This window comes from Anarhichas minor, unplaced genomic scaffold, assembly GCF_050575085.1.
Source record: "Anarhichas minor isolate MPS153535 unplaced genomic scaffold, ASM5057508v1 ptg000023l, whole genome shotgun sequence".
NCBI classification, from domain to species: domain Eukaryota; kingdom Metazoa; phylum Chordata; class Actinopteri; order Perciformes; family Anarhichadidae; genus Anarhichas; species Anarhichas minor.
In genome coordinates this window covers 260,508-285,000 of record NW_027466469.1, presented here as the reverse complement: position 1 = coordinate 285,000, position 24,493 = coordinate 260,508, and the positions used below count along the sequence as shown (strand labels likewise).

The window sequence follows — 24,493 nt, the reverse complement described above, 5'->3', positions numbered from 1 at the left end:
AAACCAGAGGCCAAGTGTTCTGAGCCTATAAGCCAAGTGGCTTTACTTTAAATGGAAGTATAGCAAGTCTTTCCACCCAGACCTCACACATGTGGTAGCCATCAAGAGAAGGATGGGCAGAATGTGTCAAGAGCCGTTAGCCGTTTGATATTTATGGAAAACTATACATTTGATCCTTATAAGTCACAATTTCCCTGCATAACCAAAACAACATGTGCATTTTTTTTAATCCATCGCTGCCTGAGAAGCTGGGGGGGGGGGGGGTTCTTCTTTTTGCCAGCTTTTGGTATTTTTCTGGTAAAATACTTTCCAATATTTATTGAAACCTGGATTCAACAATTAGCCTGCTGTCATAAAACAGTCAGTCAGTCAGCCCACCACTTGGGTCCAGACTGAAATATCTCAACAACTGCTAGATGGACGGCCAAGAAATGTGGTAGAAATATTCACTGTGCCTCCTGGCTTTGACGGCTTTCCCCTCCTCCACCATGAAGTCCACATTCAGCTTTTTAGTGAAATATCTCAAAAACTATCGGTGTCATATTGATTGTCATGAAACTTGTTTTAGACATTCATGTTCCCTTCATGGTGACTTTTCATCGAGCCATCAAGTAAATGTTAAATTGTTTCCAATACTTTGGCTTATGACCAAATCATCAGCCTCAGCTGTACTTTCTGTTTCGTGCTAATTTGCTAATGTTATCATTAGTACAGCCTCACAAAGCCACTGGCATGGCCATCTTTTTCGTCTTTATCTGGGTCCATTTTTCAATTCAGGCAGTGGTCTTTTCCGCCTCTTTCCAAAAACCACCAATAATTAGATAACCATCAACTTTATAAAGATCATAGAAGCAAGTAGAAAACAGCAGCTGTGTTGTGCCCTGTAGCTGCTCATGTCTGCAGGCATTGTAACACAAAGGTGGAGTATGAATCCATTCATTCACTGTTCAAATAACTTTCTGATGTAACAAATGTGAACTATTAGCGCTTTCTCTCCATTATGTTCATTGCCTCTACAGAATTTTGAAGTTGTAACAGTTTCAAAAGCTTTTGTTAGCAAAGCAAACATACAGTATATTTCAAAATATGAACGTTAACAAAAACCTCACCAACTCTTAAGTTTTTATTTTTCATGCCTTCTCGCATTATACTCTGCTGGACTGGGGCTTTCAACAGACTAATAAAACCATGTGTCATGTGTTAACTTAGGATATTTATTTTAAAAGACCAACCCATGTCTGAAAACGACCTTCACTTGGAATGACCCTGCCTTCCCGCCAATTTCATTTTCCTTTACAATACGATGGAATAAACTATCCATCTTAGTGTGACACTGTTACCTCAGGAAAGCACACATTCCACATAATTATAGTTGTTACTGGCCCCAAGTCCACCAACGGGAATCCAACCAACTTGGGATATTTGGCAGGGGCACTGAAAAGAGTGCTGTCTGTTTCATCGGCTAGTGTTGGGCTGCACCACCACCACCAGTCCTGTGTGGTCTAGCTCAGCCTAAACCCAAAGAGCAATCACAGCGAGGCCAGACGTCTGGCCACACAGCAGCCCAGTGAACAGCCCCAGTGATGCCTCGCGAGCGCTGATTAATTTGTAAAACCACGAGTTTGATAAATAATGAAAGAAACCTTCCTATACTAGTAGGATGCAAGATTCCTTTCGTCAGAGGGGGAGGACTTGACGAGCTGTTGACAGCTGGGCTCATCTGGTCTCGAGATATGGATTGTTGGATGGATTAGAAATCACAGAGCTTTCTTTTTTGCCTTGGTTTCTCCTTCCATGTGCATTGGCTGGCTTTGTGTTCCCCTTCCTCAACTCAACAGACTTTGATAGGCCAAAGCTCCACAAAAGTTAGAAAACAAGCCACGAAAGGCTTCAAAATACCACAGCAGCTTAGTATGAAAACACACACACACACACACACACGCAAAACCTACCAAAGGAATGTTGCTACTTTTTCACACACTGACGTGAACACAGAGAGGCCACATGGGAGTGAAAAGGCGGATTTGTTGGAATGAAAAAAGTGGAGAAAATGGAAGAGAACACAAAAGAATCACAGAAATAAATAGATTGTTGCCAAGAAAAGAAACGAAAAGAAACTTTTCATGAGAGAAAACACAAAGGGGGAAAAGGAGGACCCTCGGATGTAGAGTTGGAGTGACTCTCGGATAAGACACGGTGGCAGCACACGGCAGTGGGCTCAGAGAGCTTGGGTTTCATCCACCCATCTTATCTTAAATGAGGCTGCATTGATGTCCCCTCAAGGCCACAAAGAAGCCGAGGCCCCCAGGGGAAAAGGAGGATAAAAGACAAACGGCATCTTATCTCACCTCTCTGGAGAGGACAGCAGCAGGGATAAGACATTACAACAACAGAGGATTGTGCATGAGGAAAAAGGGAAGGGCATGCACAGAAAAAGGGGAAGTGATGAGGAGAGCTAAAGCAGAGAAATGTGGGATGCAGGGTGCGAGTCAGAAGAGAAAGTAGTTCCTCACGCTATCACTGTCTGGGGCTTGGTGACGTTTAGACATGCTTGAATGCTAAAATTGTACTCAAACCCCAAGATAGATGAGAAGCAGGACGAAGATTAAAAGGTGACAGAAATGACAAATCATGTTTTAATAATCCAAACATATGCCACTCACTGATCTAAACAATACAAACTCATTACATCGCGAGTGTCATTTAAAAAAGTGGTCCTAAACCAAGAGCACCGGAAGAAGTAGGTTTTTGGTTAGCAGGCAGGACTCTACCTATAGGAAGGTAAATGTTGCCCCCTATCTGAAGTAATGAAGAACTGCACTTTCTCCCAGTTAAGGGAGTGGTCCATTCACACATGTAGGTAGCTTTCTCACTTCCTTTAAACCACGAGGGAGCAATAAGTAGATTTTTGAATACGCCAAGTCAAACTGATCGATTACAAAATGAAAACCGTTGTGGTTTGGCTGCGTAAAGCTTAAACACATGTGAATCTTGCTCTTGGTTTACTCTCCACTAGTCCATTTTTAAAAGAATGTTGAGGCCAAAACCTCAGTGGATATTACTGACCCGCTCCTGTCCTGCCGTGTCCCAGATCAGGAACTTGTGCAGCTCGTTTTGGTATTGCACTGTCTTGGTCATGAAGGACGCCCTGGTGAAAAGAAATTGCTTCATGATTGATGTGCTATGTCACATTACAAAAACACTAAATAGATTTCACGATTATAAAAATATTAGACAGATAATAGAACTGCAACTAAAGAGTCTGAGACAATGAAAAAAACACAAATCTTCATTTAGATTTGGTATTGATTGTTTGTAATCTGCCCCAAACTTATCTGGCACTTCTGTAGAGCAATTTCTGGTGATTTATCGGCTTACAAATGCTGACACAAGTATATCTGAGACAAGCTAAAATTGTTGAATTATAATATTGGCAATGAGTTGATGTATTGGTCGGGCTCTGGTACTGACTGATCATATTGTCTACAAAATGTTTAAAAAGTGTCACAAAGCAATGTCTAAAAATGTGTTACTTGATTTGACCCACAGCAAAACAAACAAACAAAGTGTTTCATTTATAGAAAAGCAAACAACTTTTTTGCATTTGTGAAATTGAAACCAGCAAATATTGTGTCTCTTTATTTGCTAAATAAATAAAATGGATAATTATTGGATTTGGAATCAGGGTTGCAACAAACTATTGTTTTCATTCTGAGTAATCTGCCAATTATTTCCCTAATTAATCAATTAATTGTTTGATTCACAGACTTTGAGAAAATAGTAAATAAATACATGAATAAATATGTGCCCATCACAGTTTCCCAAAGCTCAACACATTCAAATTGCTTGTTACCCAAAAACCTCCCACGTGTGAAAACCGTTGGCATTTTGCAAGTGATTTAAAATATCAATTGATTATCAGAAATGTCGCTGAGTAATTTTACATTCCTTTTAGCTCTTATTGGAATTGATTAATCCATAAATAGACAGAAATGAACTGATTACATGATTGTGTTCTGCAACAACCCGACACACAAACCAATGAAACACAGAATAACTTCTCATGTGGGAGACAGCAGGAACTTACCCAATCGTTGGGTTGATGTTTGGGTCAAAGCTGTCCTCCACAAATCTCCAAACAATACTCGACTTTCCAACGCCAGTGTCCTGCAGAGACAAAATAAATGGTCGGAAACAATTACTAGAAGTATAATCACAATTACCAAAACACATTCTCTGGCAACATGCCCAGACATTATTGCTTTTTCATGGCATCTTCTTCCTTCCTGTTCCCCTCGTAGGCCTGCACTTTGTGATTAAACAGGACAGACGTAGTTAAGCTTACGTTGTTGTTTTTTAATCTTATTTGTTGAGGAGATGTGAAAATGTTACTTATACTGTTGTTACATGCAGTATAGACACGGATGAATGTTGCTCCTGTGAATGATTTGTAATTATCTTATGCAGCAAAAAACAGTAATGTCATTTAGAAAAGTCTTATATAAAATGTCCTAATTAACATTACTGGTTTATTTGGGTTGCAACTAATGATTATTTCATCACCTATTACTCTCATTGTCATTCTTTGGAAAAAAAACAATGAATACTTAAGTCAAAAAGAAGTAAAATAATTGTGAAGAAATACCCAGCAAAAGACAAAGAGTCTAAAGACAAAATAAAGTTAATTTACTGGGATGTAAAAACACAGAAAAGAAGCACATCAAATCATTACATTAGAAAAGGTGGAACCACAGAAACATTTGACTTTTTTACTAAACAATAAATGGACTAATTGTTTCAGCTCTATTTAAATCTTATGAGCAGGTGATGGAGAGCTGTGAGGATGGATGTCACATCAGTATCGTATCAAAGGCATAATGTTAAAGTAACTGAGGCCTGCTGTTGTCTGCACTTCCATAAATATTGTTCCCGTGACTTATTTTGAAATAGCAGAAACCAGTAATGATAATTAAGGAAGCTATATAAGGATGAGGTCTGAAACCCAAGGTTATAAAATGTCAATAATAGTGAAAAAAGTGCTCGAACTATTATTGCTGATTAATATTCTACTGATCGACTAAACAACTGTATTATTAACTCTATTTTAAGCTTATTAGTAGATAATGAGGAGGAGATGTGATGTCATTCAGGGATGGTTTGATGGTATGCTGGTAGCAAAACCTATGGGTTTATGCTGATTTATACAGTTCAGACATGCATACATGTTGTTCGTGAGACTGATTCAACACATGTAACTCTTTTAAACACACCTGTCTATCGGTATGTAGAGCCTGGGGGATGAACAGCGTGGATCATTTCATGCCACAGGTACAGATAGATGTACAGTGACGGCTACAGACATACGTGTTCAGATATACATCGATGCTGACTTACCCCCAGGAGACAAACCTTTAACTCTCTCAGCGCCATATCGATCTCCTCTCTCACTCAAAATGAGTTGGTGATGATGACCATTGGCGGTTTTCTCCTCTGGTTACCTTTAAATCTTGACTATTCCTCTCGTTTTGTATGTTCACAAACAACTTCACTTCATCTCGGAAAGATGCGCATCTCAGGTTAAGTTCTACCTCTCGCTATTCGCGTTAAAGCGTCCAGTAGTCCGTCGTATTAGCCATATTGTGATGATCGTAAACTAGCTAACAGTGGAGCCACCAGATCGCTGTCTCCATCTTGAACTACGGACTGCGGTCACGTGACTGCATGGGCTCTTTTTTGTTTGGAGAAACACACAAAGCCCACAGGCTTTTATTTCCGCTCAGTTATGTCGAGTTTGTGCCCGAGCTGAGAAACGGTTTTACGTTTGGGTTGTTAAAAATATAATCTACCGGTGAATCCCATCATCAGGAAGTGCCTTCAGGAAGTAGTTTCTACCGTGTTTGAGTGACAGCTGAGCGGCGGTGACAGCCCACACGGGACGGCAGCCCGCAGAGCCGAGCCGAGACTCAAGATGGCAGGTAAGGGCACTTTTCAAATAGTGTTTTCTCTAATACTTTGACGCTGTGTGTGAACTTAGAAAGCTGCATTGCAGTCTCTATAGTATCAATATTTGAAACAGCGGCTCCTATTTCACTGCATTCATGGTATTCCCCGGCAAAGTGCTAGCAAAGGCGAGCCAAGTCAAGCGAAAGCGCTGGACAAGCCTTGTTAGCAAACTTAGCACTGCTAGCCAGCTAGCTCACGAAAGCTATTCATGGGTATCGAAATGTGTGACTTTGAGGCTTCACTTAAACATATAACTACTCAGTAAAGGCCGGTTATTTTGCAGTTGCCTCTCTCTTCTAGAGTGGGACAGCACCGCGTGCTTTAAGCCGTGTTTTAATATCGAACTGTTGTCATAGCAAAGGCTAGCGAGTTGACCTAGCTTACGTTAGCTGAGTTGCTAAAGTCATTTTCAGCCTTAAGCTGATCAAATCCTCCTTTATACCATAACAAAGGGGAGATGCAGCTCTTTGTCAAAATGTTTTGCGGGGTGCTGGTAAACCAGGCGCAACGTTATTTACTTCACACTTAACACAGCACGTTTAATGTGTCTTATGGAGATGGGAGTTGTTTTTATATTTGCAGCACATTCCCCTGCATGCCCAGCTGTAAACACTGGCATTAGCCGTCCCAGCACATGCTTCTCCTTCTGGGACTTCTCTCTGAGCTCTTCTCTTGACTTCACTACTCCGAGTTCTTGTGTCCTACATCAATGGATGGGTGGTGTTGAAAACAGACCAGGAAAGAAAGTCGTCTTGTAGTAACCGGCCTGTTACGTTACCACACAAACATGTTAATACATTGAAAATAAGGTTTTTATATGAGTAGTGTGTGTTCATCAGTTTGGACTGCGTGCTAATGTGAAGTACCTGCTTTGTGCAGTATTTTAAAAATAATAAATAGATCACACCACAGGATACATGTATGTTGTCACTAATGTAGGCAATACAGTGTCCAAGTGATCCAGCAAATGTTTGTGATTTGATCTCAAGGAATGTAAATAGTCCAACTTAATGGATCTTATGCAGGGAAATTAAAATGTCACAGCAGCAGAAATGCAAGGACGGATGCATAGTATAGATGAGCAAATATACTATGAAAAACATCTACATTATGAGCAACTGTTATACTCAAAATAAAGCATGGTAGAAGATAAAGGTACTCTACTATATACATCAAAGATATATGTCAAGGGTATTGAGACAAGAAATGGATGAGGAGACAAGAAAATTGGTATAAAAATGAAATTCAACAGCTGCACCTGAGGCAATGTATTCCTGTGGTGGGTTGAGTGTCTCGTATTTGCAGAAAGAATAGAGACGAAATACATAAATGTACAATAGAAAAGTACCTCTGAAATCAGAGGTTCCTTAAGTTTCTATTGGCAGCGTTTTGACCCAACATGTCTTCGTCAGACGAATATCCACATGAAGGGAATGAAAGCTGTATACACTGAAATGACCAGTGACACCATATTCATTTTGTGCACATGAAACACTTAGATTATTTCTGATATATTGATTTATTTGAGAGGAATCGCACGTGTTTGAAAGAAAATCCACTAAGACAATAGTTTGCGTCCCAGGAAAAACACAACATTTATATTTACTGACTTGATTTCTTCCTCTTCCACGTCACTACACCCACAATGTCATAGTTTCACTTTTGCAAAGTGATTTATCAGCAAGACCACTTCAATATCCTGTCAATCTTATTGAAGGAGACTTTGTCCTTTCTTAGTAAATGTCAGCCGGTAAACCTGCCGACCCAGAGCACCTTTCGTTTTGTAGGGAAAGTGGTATTATGTGATGGTATGTTGATGACATGTTTGCCAACGTGGACTCCCCCTCTAATTCCCTTATCCTTGCAGGTCTATCTTTATACTTTGAAGATGGCCATGACGATCTGGATGATTGTGAGTACTTTGGTCATTTTAATTTGTTAACACATTAAGTAGTACCTGGATTAATGGATTCATTCCTTGTATATGTGTGGAACTTTGTTTTCCCCCCCTTCAGCAGGGAGGTGTAGCAAGTGTCATCTTTCCGGGCAACCCCATTCAACCGTGTGAAATATCAAGCTGTCAATAATATTTCAGGCTTTTACGCCTTGCTATTATTAGCCGTCATACAGGCCAACAGTCCCTGTTGTCTGCATTAGGGTGGGCGATAAAACAGCGTCTGGATCCAACTGCAAAGCCAGTGTGTATTTATGGTCGGACCATTAAATGGAATAACTATTAAGACCTCAGGCTTTCTACTTTAGTCACAGATTGAAGCAGCTTCATTCCTGACATTTAGCCTCACTCAGTTTTTTTCAACATGGCACTGTGATTACTGTGGAGCATCTGTCAGCCCTCGTTTAAATGTTTGTCTCTTCATCAGCATCAGCTCTGTGCTTCAGAGATGGTTCCACTTTGTGTGACCATAAAATAATATTTCTTTCTATATCACAGTTGGATTTGATGACTATGGTTCAGAGTGCGACGGCATCCGCATCACAGCCTTCCTCGATGCGGGACAAGACAACTTAACTCCTCTTGGGAGGCTAGAAAAGTATGCCTTCAGTGAGAATGTCTTCAACAGGTAAGTGGAACCCCGTGGTCCGGCTGTTAACACAAAGAATGCTAAACATCAGACGAACAAACGGATGTTGTAGTTTTTGGGTTATGAGGATGCATTGTTAACCCTTTATAGTATGATGTTAACTCGTCGTGATATGCGTATTGTGGGACAGAAAACAATTTGCCCGCTAAAGCCCAGTTTAGACTAAAGATTACACCAGTGCTTTCAGAAATAAAACGATAAAAAAAAGTTACGCTTGCTGCAACTGAGGTTGAAAGTAAAAAAACATAAAAAATTCTACAAAGCTTTTATTGTAGAAGTTGCAAATGTACTGTTACACATCACTAAAAACTAAAACACTCACGAAACGTTTCTGTGTGATGACAATTGACGAATCTGCAGTTGTGTAGACACGTCCTAGTGTTTAGGATTTCTTTTGGGCATTACCCCCCCCCCCCCCCCCCCCCCCCCCCGTGAGTCTTAACAACACGGAAACATCTGCAACCTAGAGGGACTTGGTATCAAGGAAACATCTGGCCAATGTAATTTCTTGTAGAAGGAGGAAACTGTTCAGCAATAACTTTTGCACCTAATTGTTGTCTGTTTTTATATTTTATGTATTGCGTAAACAAGAAATTGGATCAGTTGCACTGTTAATATTTTTAAATCATTGCTGAAAGGTTTTTTGGCTCAAATAAGTAATGGGATAATGTTGCACATGTTGTTTTCTTCATATTTATTGTATGAATTGTACTGATTAGTGGCTAAATTGTATCATAAACTTCACATCGGAAATTTTGAATGTGAGATCAACACATCATCCGATCTCCAGACATGTATTTTCGTAGTCATCTGAACCACCGTGTGCATTCCTGTGTATTTACTAGTCACATACCTGCTTTAACTCTGCAGTGCAGGAATGTGAAAGACTTCAAGTTGATCTGTGGTCTGTCTGAAATATGGCAATAGGTTGACAATAGTAGCCGCAGTTTGTCGTAGGTCATTAATAATGACAAATTTAGATTTTATGTATATTTGTATATTTTGTAAGTGTTTATGGTGGTACTTTCAGCGCGGTAAATGCCTGCCAAGTGGCCTCAGTGTATTAAAAATCCTCTGCAAACCTTTAACAGTTCTCTTAACCCCACACAAACACGGTTAACTGTCTTCATGCTTTTCATGCTCGGCTTTGCAGGGTTCACGCCCTCCTGTCGATTCCAAATGTGTGTGTGTGTTTGTGTGTAATGCACTTTGACAGCTCTGTCAGAGCCGTGTGTCACGCTGTGTGCAGTCAGCACTTGTAGGTATTGGCAGGCAGTCTACTAACTTGACGCTCCTGTTGCTTTCTAGGCAGATCGTGGCTCGCGGCCTGCTTGATGTGCTTCGAGAGTTCAGTGACAATGAGAATGACTTTATCAGTGTCATGGAGACAGTTGCCAGAATGTCGGAAGATGGAGGTAGATGAGTTTTCCTTTTCATCAATTTAGTTGTCGTGTCTCTGTATTGATCTGCGCTTTTTGACCGTGGTGTCGTCTTTTTTTTTTTTTTTCTTTTATTAAATCTTCACATGGTTGCAAGCTTATAACGCTTGTTGTTCTTAATGCATACCTGTTCTGTTTGCACATAAATCTTATATTTCAATGTGTGTACTCAGAGCCCACAGTGCGAGCCGAACTGATGGAGCAGGTCCCCAACATTGCCATGTTCTTGCACGAGAGTCGGCCCAACTTCCCAGCAGCTTTCTCAAGATACTTGGTCCCCATTGTAGTCCGATATCTCACTGATCCAAATAACCAGGTGGGTTTCACTTTTCTAGGTCATTTCTTACAATTGAAACAGCAATCACTTCTCGTCTTTGAGATCTTTTTGTTCAGCTTTTAGGAAATACGAATATGTTCACTAGTCAAATTCATTCACATTAGGAGTTTTATAGATTTTAACTTCCTCCTATCTTTTCCAGGTGCGGAAGACCAGCCAGGCAGCGCTGCTTGTTCTGTTGGAGCAGGGCCTCATCTCTAAAGCTGATATGGAGTCCAAAGTTTGTCCAGTTCTACTGGACCTCACAGAACCCAGCAGTGATGATGACTACAAAATTGAGGCAGTCTCTGTAAGAAACCTCGTGTTTTTTTTACGCAAGAGACTAAAAAAAAACCGTCTGATTTATTATCAGGGAAATGGACTTGAATGAAGTTTAGCTGAAAACCACATGGCAGTAGACAAACTGCTGAGAGGCACAGCAGATTTCTGTTAATGCCTGACAGTGATCGGTCAACGCCTTTATCTGATTATCGGTCTAAAAATAACAAAATGCTTCTATTTTGATGGCGCATGTGTTAACTTCAACACGTGTTGAATGAATGAATTGAAACATTTCATTTACAGATCCTGATTTTAAATTTATTGCAAAGGCTCAAAGTTGCATGTGACTTTTTATATTCTATTGTATTTATATTCTACTTACAAACACACACAGTCTTCCCCTTTCCCTCTACTCTTAACACCCTGATTGTTTTCGTTCATCGGAGCAAAATAGTTCTGTAATTTAAGCACAATCAAGAGTGTGATGACACTAATTGCTCTCCATATGTCTCCTCTTATAGATGATGTGTAAAGTTGTCACCATGTTGAGCAAAGACACAGTGGAGCATCTACTGCTGCCACGCTTCTGTGACCTGTGCAGCGACGCCAGACTCTTTCAAGTCCGCAAGGTAACCACCTCCGAACCATTGTCATCACCTCCTCGTAGCTCAACATACTTTTTAACAGTCTGTAGTTGCTTAAAATGATTACGAACCAATAACACACAGCTGACAAAACGTTGTTTTTAAATTGAGTTTAATTGTGTCAGAATAAATTCGATAACGCTGTGAGTCAGTTTTAATTCTGTTTTGCGCGTCACCGCCTACACTGCGCTGCCGTTTTCTGTGAGGAATGTTTTCTGGCGTAACTGGTGCCAGTTGAATGCTTAAATTGAATGTGATGTTCGCATTTCAGTCAGTAATAATATATATGAGCTAAAGGAAAGCTGACATTTAAATTGATTTTATGTACACCTTGAAAAAATTGTTAAACTTAAGCTGCCAGGGTGGAAATTAAATTTACCGAGTCGTGTAAACACTGAATGAGAGTGTTTACATTGACATGAGTCTCCCAGTTATGTTTATCCCGGTTATTATCATATTCAGGATATGAAGTCACCAACAGTGTGCTCTCTCTCACTCACTCTCACTCAACCACAGACACTACATACTGAGCTATTCCTGAAAGCAGAACAGTTACACTACTGTTATAACACTGTCCTCCACACCGGTGTCAGCTTGTCACTACCACTACGTAGGACAGGAGACAAAGACAAAAGTCTGTTTCTTCATTGCTCAAGAAGTTCGACCTCGGGGAACCTGAGCGGTCAATGTAATGATTATGTTCTTAGAATTCTTACTATTCGTAACAGTGTTCTTGAAATTGCCCTTCTTTTGAGTTCATTTGAATGTTTATTTTGTGTTATTCAGGTCTGTGCTGCAAATTTCGGAGAATTTTGTTCTATTGTTGGTCAGGAAGCCACAGAAAAACTACTGGTGAGAAGCACCGAGACTTTCCTTTTTACCCTGAAACCACATCTCTCATTACATCTTCATTATGTAACGTGGAAGTTTAACATTGCTGTCCTTTCAGAATATCAGTAGTTTCTTTGTACCCTTGCTGTTGATGCATCCCATCACAGTTCAATCACTCACTGTTAGTTTCAGGTTTAACTGACTCTGTTTTGTTTTTAGATGCCCAAGTTCTTCGATCTGTGCTCAGACAGTCTGTGGGGCATCAGGAAAGCCTGTGCAGAGTGCTTCATGATGGTCTCCAATTCTACCTCTCCAGAGGTGCGACGTGCAAAATTGTCCCCCCTGTTCATCAGTCTCATCAGTGACCAGTCCCGCTGGGTAAGACACACACACACACACAGGAAAAATGATATTGCATAAAATTACAAGCACATTTGTGTGCAACTTCCTCTGCAATATGATGAAAAGAGTTGTTTTCCTCACCACTGTGCATCTTCTTCCGGATTTTTCGTAATGTAATCTGTCTTTCTGAAATCTAAAAAAGTCATACAGAGAAAAAAACACTTGTTTGTGCAAAACAAGTGGTCGGCAAATGTTAAGAAATGGAGAAACGGAGATACTTTTGCAATTTGGTGTACTTTCAAATTGGGTGCAAAAATGATAATCATGGGGCTTGAAGCCCTGTCATTGTTTTGGTCTCAAAGGGTCCCAGACTTAAGCTCAGTCTGAACTTGTCTACATGACATTGAAAATGACACATTGAAAATGACTCAATTTTGGCGTCTACACGTGTTTGTGAGGGTCCACGTGGAGCCCATTTACGACCACACGGGTAGTTTGCACAGATGGACGTGTGTGATCTTGTCTGTGTATGCAGACACTCGGGGTACTATAAACAGAAGTGCATGCTGTTCCACTGTCCCCGTCTATTCAATATTCTGGACCATATCCAACCTCTAAAATGGTGCCCCCTGCTAACAATCCTGTTCATGAATGAGTTAAGATGGTAACTGATCGGCTGCTGAGTTATGTAAAATCTCTGTCGTGCTGACACTGACAGGTACCGCTCTGCTCCACTTTTAGGTGCGACAGGCTGCTTTTCAGTCTCTGGGGCGTTTCATCTCCACCTTCGCCAATCCCTCCAGCACCGGCCTTCACTTCAGAGAGGATGGCGCCCTGCTAGAGCTCCCCAGGTGTACATTAGACAGGTAAGACCACCTGACCTCAGGCAGTACTAACACAATATGCGCTGATGCGACATGAATCAGAGTTTGTTGTGCACAGACGCAGTGAATGTGTTGCATCATTGGTCCTATGACTCATTGTTTACTTGGTGTGATCAGGTCAGACCAGTTTTTTTTTAAAAAGGTGTATTTACAGAAACGGGAATAAAAGAAATTGAAGTTGACGCAGACAAATCTTTCTTTTATACCTTTTGTACTTTTATAGACTTTGAAAATGTCCTCATGAATGCTTTAATTTACACTTTGAGTATGTTTGACCAACTTTAAACCAGAGTTTACGGTTTCTTAAAGCTGAGATGCAGTTGGTAAAATGTAACTATAGGTGTTGGATTGTGAAGCTATTTCTTCACATTTACAGAGAGGCTAATAACAAGATATAAGATATCCTCTCTCCTTTTATTCTGTTTTAGATATAAGGATTTACCGGATTATTCTTATACATTTTGTTCCACTAATTTCAGCGACTGCTCCCTAAACTCTCTGAACTGCTCCGAGATTAGCGTCTGCCACACGGGAAGAACCATCGCTCACACACCCCCCAACCAGGACGGCCGCGCCACACCGTCCCCAGAGCATGTGTTGACAGCGGACGGCGAGGAAATGCACAGCTTTGAAGACGACTACACTTCAGTTCCCAGAGAGATGCGCGGCGGCGGCTTCACCCGCACGTTCTCCAACAGCAACGCCAGCCCTACGACTACAAACAATGCTAAGAACACGAAAGACACGGAGCAGGCGGACGATAACTTTAATTCCTTCAACTATTGGAGATCTCCTTTACCAGATATAAGCGGGGAACTGGAGATGCTAAATCGTGATAAATCAGAGGAGGGGATGGAGCAGGAGGAAGAGGAGGAACCTGATTATCCCGATTCCAAGTCCAGCCCAGGCAAAGCTACCAGTGACCAGATCCAGAAGGTCTTGGACCGTTTGCAACCGCACATTGATGACCCTGATGTACAAGGTGGGTATACAGAGCCGGAATATGTAGGATTAGCTGGAAACTTTTGTTAATTTTGTCGACTGAGTTATGCATGTGAATTTATCTCCAGCTCAAGTCCAGGTGTTGTCAGCGGCTCTGAAGGCAGCCCAGCTCGACGACGACCCCACAGACGACGGCCTGACTGAACCCGAGCCAGAAGAGCAGCCTGAGGACGACATCGAGGGCCCGTCTGTGGAGAGCCAGTCTGTGGAGAGCCAGTCTGTGGAGAGCCAGTCTGTGGAGAGCCAGTCTGTGGAGGTTCAGGCCGAGAGTGAAGAGAGTCCCACAGAAGAGGAGCAAACGATGGAGCCTCCTTCAGCCTCAGAGTCCAGCCCTGTCCAGGAGCAAGGGGACGAGGAGACGCAGACGGAGCCCTTGGAGGACCAGGAGGAGTCTCCTCCCGACTCGCCTATTCTAGTACGAGACTATGCACATCTTTGCAGCGTGTTAAGTTAGCTGTTGTATACTGGACTTAAGCTGCATTTGTACTTGATGCAAAGGGTTTAAGAGATTTCTGCAAACCTGCATGTGTAGGTTTTAATTTATAACACTACACAAATGTATCGTATGTGATCGGGCCCTGTTTTCCGGTTTAAAATCTTAATTATTTCTATATATTCATGACTCGATCAACAATGAAAGTTAAAGTTTGAAAAAGATGCATTGACGGGGATTATTTAAATGTAAAAACTCAGTTTATCTAGTAAATCAGGACTGTGCGATGAGTTTTTTGAAGAGTAATGAGAAAATATAGCGTCTTTAAAGTGCGGTGCGCTCACTTTTTTGCTAATGTGTGTTTGTATTTGCCTCAGGAGTCTGAACTGATTGAGAGTGTGGAGGAGGAAGATGAGGAGGAGGAGGAGGGAAAGGAAGACTCTGCTCACAGCCCCATGTATGAGGATAAGCCCAAGATCCAGGTCAGTCAGCACTTCCGTCATACATCCCGTAAATATTAATCAGAACCTCGTAGTTGAGAGGGCACAGACTTTATTAAGTAACTTCTCCCGGTGCATCCCGTGTCCTCTTTGATCATCAAGCTCTTCAATCTCTCGCCCCGTCTTCAGAATGTCATCCCCCAGCAGCTCTTGGATCAGTACCTCTCTATGACGGACCCGGCCCGGGCTCAGACGGTGGATACAGAAATAGCCAAACACTGTGCCTTCAGCCTGCCGGGGGTAGCGCTCACTCTGGGACGACAGAACTGGCACTGCCTCAAGGACACGTATGAAACCCTCGCTACCGATGTGCAGGTAGGCAGAGAAATGGGGAGATGGTGTGGGGTCAAGTTTGCGGTTTGATTCTAAAATGAGTGATTTTGTGAGTTTGAATTGTTTGAAGTGGTGTTGTAGGAGGTATCATCCATAGTCGGTGTATTATCTAGAAATTGGTCGGCACGCCCCTAGTTTTGGGATGTGCCTAAAAAGGTTTAGTATTCAGCTTCTACTCGATACTAATTACTAACAACTACTAATATTTTTAACGTCTCAATTCATAATTAATCTGGAAAACAAACTGTTTTTGTGGTACATATTTCAGTTTACAATGATTAAGACATGTGCTTTGAATGTAAATAATGTGCCAAAGTGCATTATAAAGCTTTAGAACTTGTTAATCAAAATATTTTCCCATTGGAACCCCTACTGAAACCACAAAGGACCCCCACATAACAAATCCCAATTCAAGCCCTGTAAATGACATTACATTACAGTCATTTAGCAGACGCTTTTATCCAAAGCGACTTACAATAAGTGTATTCAACATCGGTTTTCGAGAGAACTAGTCACCAGAAGTAATAAGTGCATGTCCCTACCTCAAACAAGCATCTAAGAGCATAAACCAGAGCCAACGTACAGTGCAGAAACAAACGAATGCAATAAGTGCCACAAGCTAATATAAAAACAATAAGTGCAATAAGCTAGTATGAACACAGTAGATGCTAAGTAAGTGCTAAGCGGAAGGGTAGGCCTTCTTGAAGAGGTGAGTTTTCAGCCTGCGCCGAAAGATGGGCAGCGACTCTGCCGTCCTGACGTCAGTGGGGAGTTCATTCCACCACTGTGGGGCCAGGACAGAAAACAGCCGCGACCGGGTCGATCGGCCGCAGGGACCTCTGAGCGACGGGGCAACCAGTCGCCCCGAGGTTGCAGAGCGAAGTGGTCGGGCCGGGGTGTAGGGCTTGACCATGGCCTGGAGATAGGAAGGAGCTGTTCCTTTCACTGCCCTGTAGGCTAGCACCAGAGTCTTAAACTGGATGCGGGCTCTTACAGGTAGCCAGTGTAGAGAACGGAGAAGGCAAGTTGTGTGGGAGAACTTGGGGCGATTGAACACCAGGCGAGCTGCAGCTTTCTGGACAAGCTCCAGAGGTCTGATGGCCAGCGCCGGGGCTCCGGCAAGTAGTGAGTTGCAGTAGTCCAGGCGGGAGATGACAAGAGCCTGGATTAGCACCTGCGCCGTCTCATCAGTGAGGAAGGGGCGAATCCTCCTGATGTTGTAGAGCAGGAATCTGCAGGAGCGTGTAACCGATGCAATGTTTGCTGAGAACGACAGTTGGTCATCCAGGGTCACACCCAGGTTTCTCGCAGTCTGAGTTGGCGTCACCACGGTATCATCAATGGTGATGGACAGGTCTCGGTGCGGGCAACCCTTCCCCGGGAGGAACAGTAGCTCGGTTTTGTCCAGGTTGAGCTTGAGGTGGTGTGTCGTCATCCACTTCGAGATGTCAGCCAAGCACGCAGCGATGCGTGCCTCCACTTGAGTGTCCCCGGGGGGAAATGACAAGACCAGCTGGGTGTCATCGGCATAACAATGGTAGGAGAAGTCATGCGAGCGAATAACAGAACCCAGAGATGTTGTGTAGAGCGAGAAGAGAAGGGGGCCCAGGACTGAGCCTTGCGGAACCCCCGTAGTCAGTATGCGTGGTTCCGACACAGAGCCCCTCCATGACACCTGGTAGGATCGACCTAACAGGGAGAGTGCAGAGCCTGAAACGCCCATCCCCTCGAGGGTGGATAGGAGGATCTGGTGGTTAACAGTGTCAAACGCCGCAGACAGGTCCAGGAGAATCAGGACAGAGGAGAGAGAGTTAGATCTCGCTGCATGAAGCGACTCCGTCACCGCAAGGAGGGCTATCTCAGTCGAGTGACCCACTTTGAACCCGGACTGGTGAGGGTCCAAGAGGTTGTTTTGGTGGAGATAGGAGGATAGTTGAGTAAAGACAGCACGTTCAAGTGTTTTGGAAAGAAAGGGTAGAAGAGACACCGGTCTGAAGTTCTTGACATCAGAGGGGTCAAGTGATGGTTTCTTCAGAAGGGGGGTGACCTCCGCGACTGCAGTCAGACTCTACTGGGAAAAATCCAAACCAATTCATAATATTTGTTTGAATTTTTCCAAGCTTTGTGTGTGGGGGGGATCTATTGAATTACTCTAAATTCAAATAAGCTTTATTGGCCAGGTGGGGACGGAGTGCCTACCTCAAGCGAAGGAGTTCAAGTATCTCGGGGTCTTGTTCACGAGTGAGGGTAAGATGGAGCGGGAGATCGACAGACGGATCGGTGCGGCTGCAGCAGTAAAGCAGGCGCTGCACCGGACCGTCTTGGTGAAGAGGGAGCTGAGCCGGAAGGCAAAGCTCTCAATTTACCACTCGGTCTACGTTCCTACACTCACCTATGGTCACGAACTCTGGGTCGTGACCGAAAGGACAAGGTTGCGGCTACAAGCGGCCGAAATGAGCTTCCTCCGTAGGGTGGCCGGGCTCAGCCTTAGAGATAGGGTAAGGAGCTCGGTCATCAGGAGGGAGCTTGGAGTCGAGCCGCTACTCCTTCGCGTCGAAAGGAGTCAGCTGAGGTGGTTCGGGCATCTAATTAGGATGCCTCCTGGACGCCTCCCACTGGAGGTTTTCCAGGCACGTCCAACTGGGAAGAGACCCCGGGGAAGACCCAGAACACGCTGGAGGGATTACATCTCCCAGCTGGCCTGGGAACGCCTCGGGATCCCCCAGAATGAGCTGGAACATGTTGCCGGTGAGAGGGAAGTCTGGGTCAGCCTGCTTGGCCTGTTGCCACCGCGACCCGACCCCGGATAAGCGGAGGAAAATGGATGGATGGATGGATGGGCTTGAATGTTGTGGTTACATGGTTGCCAAAGCTAAATGACATGTTATTGAATAATTACATTTTACACAAGAAAACAAAATGGATAATCACAAGATAACTCTTTCTAAACGGTACAATGATCGTACTGTTAAATAGATTGAATGATGGCTAATTGAGCTATTTTGTAGCTAATTTTCTAAGTTCCTGATTGGTGTGGTGCAGTGTTTCTGGACGTAAGATGCTGGCTTTGTGAAGAAATCGATCTCCTTTTTGGGAATACTGTGTGCATTTAGTGAGGAAGTGAAGCGCTGCCTCATCGGCTTGTACATCACAGTGAGAACAGCAAAGTTCCCTCTGCGTCTGCTTGTTTCGATCAGTCTGTGTTCACTGAGTCAATGTTTTCTGCGGCTTTGTTACATCAACTATAGTGCTGACATATACGGGGAGAATGTATAGCTGCGTTTTAGGGATTTTTAAAGGTAATGAAGTGAGTGAGGGTCATTTGTTTTTAAAGTGCTGCAAGAATTTCTCTCAGCCATGTTAGTAAGAAACCCATTCACAAAAACATGCATGTTTTTATGCCTCCACGCCGGTGAAAGCAGTGGCAGGAAGCGATATATCTCGCGTTGTCCATCCATCATATCGCGTACGTCCCATTCTCATGAACGCCACATTCTCAGGAACTCCTGGATGGAATTACTTCAAATATGGCACCAATATCTACTTGGACGTAAGGACGAATTGATTCGATGTTGGTGGTGAAAGGTTACTGTGACCACTGTCCCTGTTGACAGACATGTTTTTGACCATAACTCAAGTTATTCATATGATAATTATGATAATTTCACAAGGTTAATGTTTGAATGGACGGTCCTATTGGTCAGGGGTTAGGCCTAAACATGGTGTCAAAATGTAGAAAAGCGAGAGCAATATTTGAGTTTGCTCTGTATGCGGTCTCTCATCAACCGCTGCTGCTGTAAACAAGCACAGCGTGCTAGCTCGGCTAATAGCCAACTGTTACAATCGAGTGTAAGCTATTTTTTGTCAGTTGCCTCTAAGTGAAGGCTTTGAATGACTTAATGTTGTCTATAGTAAGCAGTGTTCAAGTCTGGGGATTTTATTGGGAAGGGTGGAACGGAAACAGTGAAGCGGTGGTGTTGTTGACATGGCTGGAGTCATAAAGTCGGTGCAGACTTACGGATCATCTGTTTAGGAGCAAAGTAACCCCTCGGTTACACCAGCTAAAACATCTGTCTGCATGTGGTCTTAACTGTTGGACTGGAGGAATGACTGCTACTCAAACTTCATTCAGTAGTTTGATGTCAGGAAAATCATTTATTTTAATGACATTTTAGATTTGTTTCCAGTGAGACATCAATGAGCTTTTATCGTGTTCTGCTCTATAAACCACATGTAGCCTAGTTCTTTTTAAAATATTAAATTTAAAGACAACCAGGCTGACATAGCAGATCCCAGATTCTCCTCATGCCATGCAGGCCTAGTTCAGTGATGTGCTCAGCTTGACTTGAGGAACAAAGCACTTGTTGTACGAATGCATTGGTCGATGACGCACGAAAGAAAGGGAACCGTTGCTTCACTTCACGGCAGCAGAGATGGCGAGACAGACACTCAGTCACGCTGTTGATCATTACTCCATCACAGCACTGAGGGTCACGGCTGGCATGACAGCATTGCCCTGTACAATGGACTCAGACCAATCACAGGAGGAGTTGTTGTTTAACATGTCCCTGCATTATCAGTATATAAAAATAAACCCATAAGTGGTTGTTTTCCTTTTTAAAAAGCAGCTTCTTTTTTCTACCAAGACACTTGCTTGTTCGTGGCTTGTGTTTTATAATCTTTGTATGCGTTTCTTTTCCCTCTCCTTCCCGGTCCTCAGTGGAAGGTGCGGCGGACGCTGGCTTTCTCCATCCACGAGCTGGCGGTTATCCTGGGAGACCAGCTGACTGCAGCTGACCTGGTGCCCATCTTCAACGGCTTCCTCAAAGACCTGGACGAGGTCCGCATTGGCGTGCTCAAACACCTCTACGACTTCCTCAAGGTGAGATTATAGAATTTTTATATAATGCTGACTATGCAAGTAACATTACAGCGCAGTTTGAGTTGAGGACATTTACATTTCAGCAAATATATTCATGTAAGAGATGACATAAAGGACTGTTTAGATTTAGTTTATGTTGGCAGTTGAAGAAGTAAACCACAGTCTGCTTTACGTTTGGTACCAGATAACTGAGCTGTCTTCTTGTTGCAGCTGCTGCACGCAGACAAGAGGAGAGAGTATCTCTACCAGCTGCAGGAGTTCATGGTGACGGACAACAGTCGCAACTGGAGATTCAGATATGAGCTGGCAGAGTATGTCTCCTTTTTCCTCTTCCAAGCGGGACATAATTACATTTAGGTTTTAACGGACTGACTTCCAATCAGTGCCTTGCTCGTAGACGGTATGGCGGGGCCGAGGTCTGCTCTCATAACACTGTACGCGTGTTCGATTTAATTCTACGGCGAATTTACTGTCAGTATCGCCTCACCAGTTAATTTCCTCATTTTTATCTGTGACATGATCTTCAAAATTGCAGTTAAATTCATTTTGGGCATTTATTATATTGCACTTCTATTTCCAGGAGAGTGTACATGTTCTCTCTCTCTCTCTCTCCATCCAGGCAGTTGGTCTTGATCATAGAGTTGTACAGCCACTACGACGTGTATGACTACCTCAGACAGATAGCACTCACACTCTGCTCTGACAAAGTCTCAGAGGTCAGGTGGATCTCGTACAAACTGGTAAGTGTGCAATGTTGATTTGTTTGTTTTTCTTTTGGCTGGTGGAAGGAATATCCAGTGAGAGGAAATATGTTAGAAACTTGAATGGGGAAAAAGGGGAAATGAGTCACACTGATGCAGGATGTTCAGTATGTGTTGCGGTTAAATGTGAGAATGTAATGCTCGTCATATGACGAGACTCGAGGAAGATTTCTTCAAATGTTCTTAGCTATTCATTAATATGCATTTTCAATCATTACAGCTACTGTAGACAGCGTCACATCTTTTCATCTCCTATTGCTCCAATGTCTGCCTCTGAACTTCATTCTTAACCTCCTTAAACATACATTTGCATTTTGTTGCAGATTCACTGCGGTATTAAATCCCTATTGTTAAGTGTGTCATCACCTCTTTGTGTTGTCAGGTTGTGGAGATCCTCCAGAAGCTGTATGCATGTGGAGCCGATGACCTGGGCCTGAACTTCATCAACGAGCTCACCGTCAGGTTCTGCCACTGTCCCAAGTGGGTGGGGCGGCAGGCCTTCGCCTTCATCTGCCAGGTGTGTAACGCTCGTCTCACGTTACGTAGCCCAGGTGATGGATCAGCGTCTCCCGCGTTGTTTCTCTACCTGTTTATCAACAACATAAACAGCTGTGTACCCGTCTGATGGTTGTCTGAGCTACAGAAATTAAATTTCTCTCTTCTTCTGTGTTCGACCAGCTGTCTTTAACACCGGCCTGTCTGAGTGACTTTGTGTTTCTTCTTCTTCTTCGTGTTGTCTGCAGGCGATCGTAGAGGAGGACTGCATGCCCATGGAGCAGTTTGGCCAGCACCTTTTACCCAGCCTGCTCAGCCTCTCCTCTGACCCGGTGGCCAATGTCCGCGTACTGGTGGCCAAGGCTCTAAGACAGAGTGTCATGGAGAAAGGTACAGTGAAAATAAATGACTGGTTAATGTTGTCTTCTTAAGGCTGATGCTATTCTGTATTTTTGTTAGTATCAATAAATCTAAATGTGTTGGCTTGTCTTAATACTTTTCCAACTTTGCCTCAATTATTAGTCATTGAAGACGTAAAATGCTTCACAAATATATATAGAATATTGCCTCTAACACATGCTCTGCCTCTGCACATCCCATAGCTCTCTCCCTGAACTAACTGTTGTGTTTTGTGTCCAGCTTACTTCAAGGAGCCCGGCTGTGCCTACTCCGACGAGCTGGAGGAGACGGTGATGGCCCTGCAGTCCGACAAGGACCGGGACGTCCGCTTCTTTGCCAGCCTGGACCCCAACAAAGGCCTGATGGACACGGCTCCCTTGATTTAGCCTCCAGCTCCCGAGTCCCATTACGGCCCCACCTGCCTGTCTACCTACCCGTCTGTCTGTCTGACGCACAGTCAGCGTAAGCTGCAACACCAGCACCTGACCAGATCCCCAACCACTCGCCTGCTGGGCAGACCTGCACCAACGACCACTTGGGAATCATGTCAGATGATCAGATTACAGTATGAAAGTATGAGCATGTTAAAAAGAAAAAACACACACACACAACCCAGACTCTGGTTGGGCACTACATAGCGCACATCGCATTCACAACACAAGATGCATACTTCTCAGAGTTTTCAGAAAATGAGCAGGACTCAAGAGGTTTGCGGCACCACTTTGTGGGAGCCGGCGTATTCATGCCTGAACTTGTCCCCGCCCTCTTCCACACCAACATCGACTCAGTCCTTCCCCAATCGCAGACTTGTAGAACTACGACGGGCTCTCTTTCTCCAAAGCTAATTGTAAGCTTGATTATAAAATTGCTGAATTGATTTTTTTTTTTTTTTTTTTTCTTAATGCTTCTTTTTGTGGATTTCTTAACGAACAAGCGGGCGAGGCCTGCCTGACTGACGTGTGCACTAACTCAGGGGGACTCATCTGAACCTAAACAGCATTATTACCTTACACGATAAGCAGCAGCTCCTGGATTCCTGGTGAAAAAACAAAAGAAAAAGAAAAACCTCCAGCTGTCCGAGCAACAAAACCAGCCAACCCAAGTAGCTCTGCTGGTGTCTCTCGCCTCATTTCCTCTAAAATGCCTCTGTTGTCTCAGACGTCCTTTGTCTCTGGGTTATCGTCCGTCTCCCTCTCTCTGCATCTCTCCACCCGGTCTTCATGGGCCACTGAAACCACTACTACCGCACAGAAGGAATAGTGATTCTGACACTCAGCGCAACTCTTGATTAAAACCATATCTCGACGTTTTTGAAAGAACACGTAATAAACTGTTGATCCCCCCCCTCTCCCCTTGTGTCTGTTTACCAAAAATGTGACACAACACGTCTCCCCAAACGGCAGGAGACAAATGAAATACCTCTGTTTGGACACGACCGGCCAGTGTGGCGTTCTCGTAGAGGGACATCCGCGCTCCAAACAGGCTCCGAGTGTCCTCGATGGGCGAATCTTAACAAGGGCTCGTGATGAAGTGACGCAGGGCGACGTAAATCTCAGAAAGAAGAGGAAGAAAGGAAGCACACTGTTGGATTATGCATGTGTACCCCCCCCCCCTCCCTCTCTTGTGTATAGTCTGTTCCGCTTCCTCAAGGTTGACCTCCTGATATTGAATTATGTGACCATGGTAGCGTTCAGTGGATCTGACCAGTTGTACAGTAGGATATAGGAATGGCTGTGTGACGAGACTGAGAGACAGCCGATCATTACTTCCCTGTCTTGGTGGAATGAATTGAAGTGTGATGTGTCTCAACGCTTGGCGACTCTTTTGTACAGCTTGAACCTGTGGGAAACAGTTTGTGTGTTACGGAACCAAGGCCAGTTTTAGTCGGGTTTTTACCCATCGAGATGTGTGTGAATATTGGGAGCAGTCACCAAGTCACTTTTTGTAGTCTCTCGAGCTTGTTTGTTCTCTCCTGTTGTAAATGGTAACCCCTTTTTTTTTTTTTTGAACATAGACATAACTTGAGAACTTAAGCTGATTGTGGTGTGTGCTGTGCATCTCAAGTCTTTCTTCCTTGGAAAGGAGAGCTCACTGTGGTAATGGCGGTGTCTACTCATCTCGTCTGTCTGCGATTTGTGTCCATCTCATTTTTTATGTAGTAGAACAGTTAATATATACATTTTATGAAAATTATTTTTCTTTTCAATTATGCACCACTGTTCAAAGATTTTATATCCTAACTTTACAAAATTTACAACCTTTGTAATATTCGATGGTTTCTTTTAAAAAGACATTTTATGTAATGTTATTTTTAGTATTCTGTAATTAAAATGATGAAAATGAA

General features: G+C 43.3%; 2 protein-coding genes across 5 annotated transcripts in view; one reads left to right on the top strand and one right to left on the bottom strand.

Annotated features, from left to right (window-relative positions):
- rab22a (RAB22A, member RAS oncogene family) overlaps positions 1 to 5,856 on the bottom strand; it is a 12,024-nt gene extending 6,168 nt beyond the window's left edge. Inside the window, exons 1-3 of one of the 2 annotated variants that reach the window (XM_076097040.1) lie at positions 5,395 to 5,856; positions 4,088 to 4,167; positions 3,067 to 3,148 (exon numbers count right to left, since the gene is read on the bottom strand). In XM_076097040.1, the coding sequence (XP_075953155.1) occupies positions 3,067 to 3,148; positions 4,088 to 4,167; positions 5,395 to 5,430 (198 nt within the window). In that variant the 5' untranslated portion in view covers positions 5,431 to 5,856. The remainder of the gene's footprint in view (positions 1 to 3,066; positions 3,149 to 4,087; positions 4,168 to 5,394) is intronic. The other variant, XM_076097041.1, reaches the window with a different exon arrangement.
- ppp4r1l (protein phosphatase 4, regulatory subunit 1-like) lies at positions 5,747 to 24,493 on the top strand. Of its 3 annotated transcripts, none has more exons than XM_076097036.1 (20): positions 5,747 to 5,975; positions 7,871 to 7,915; positions 8,456 to 8,585; positions 9,915 to 10,021; positions 10,219 to 10,361; positions 10,525 to 10,671; positions 11,165 to 11,272; positions 12,074 to 12,139; positions 12,338 to 12,496; positions 13,202 to 13,326; positions 13,824 to 14,326; positions 14,415 to 14,761; positions 15,157 to 15,261; positions 15,409 to 15,594; positions 20,333 to 20,494; positions 20,705 to 20,805; positions 21,114 to 21,234; positions 21,638 to 21,772; positions 21,999 to 22,140; positions 22,390 to 24,493. In XM_076097036.1, the coding sequence occupies exons 1-20, from the start codon at positions 5,969 to 5,971 to the stop codon at positions 22,533 to 22,535; spliced, it is 2,985 nt and encodes a 994-aa protein (XP_075953151.1). In that variant the 5' UTR covers positions 5,747 to 5,968; the 3' UTR covers positions 22,536 to 24,493. The 3 variants fall into 3 exon arrangements, with proteins under 3 accessions (XP_075953151.1, XP_075953150.1, XP_075953152.1); XM_076097035.1 differs by having other exon boundaries at positions 6,586 to 7,915; XM_076097037.1 differs by lacking the exons at positions 5,747 to 5,975; positions 7,871 to 7,915; positions 9,915 to 10,021.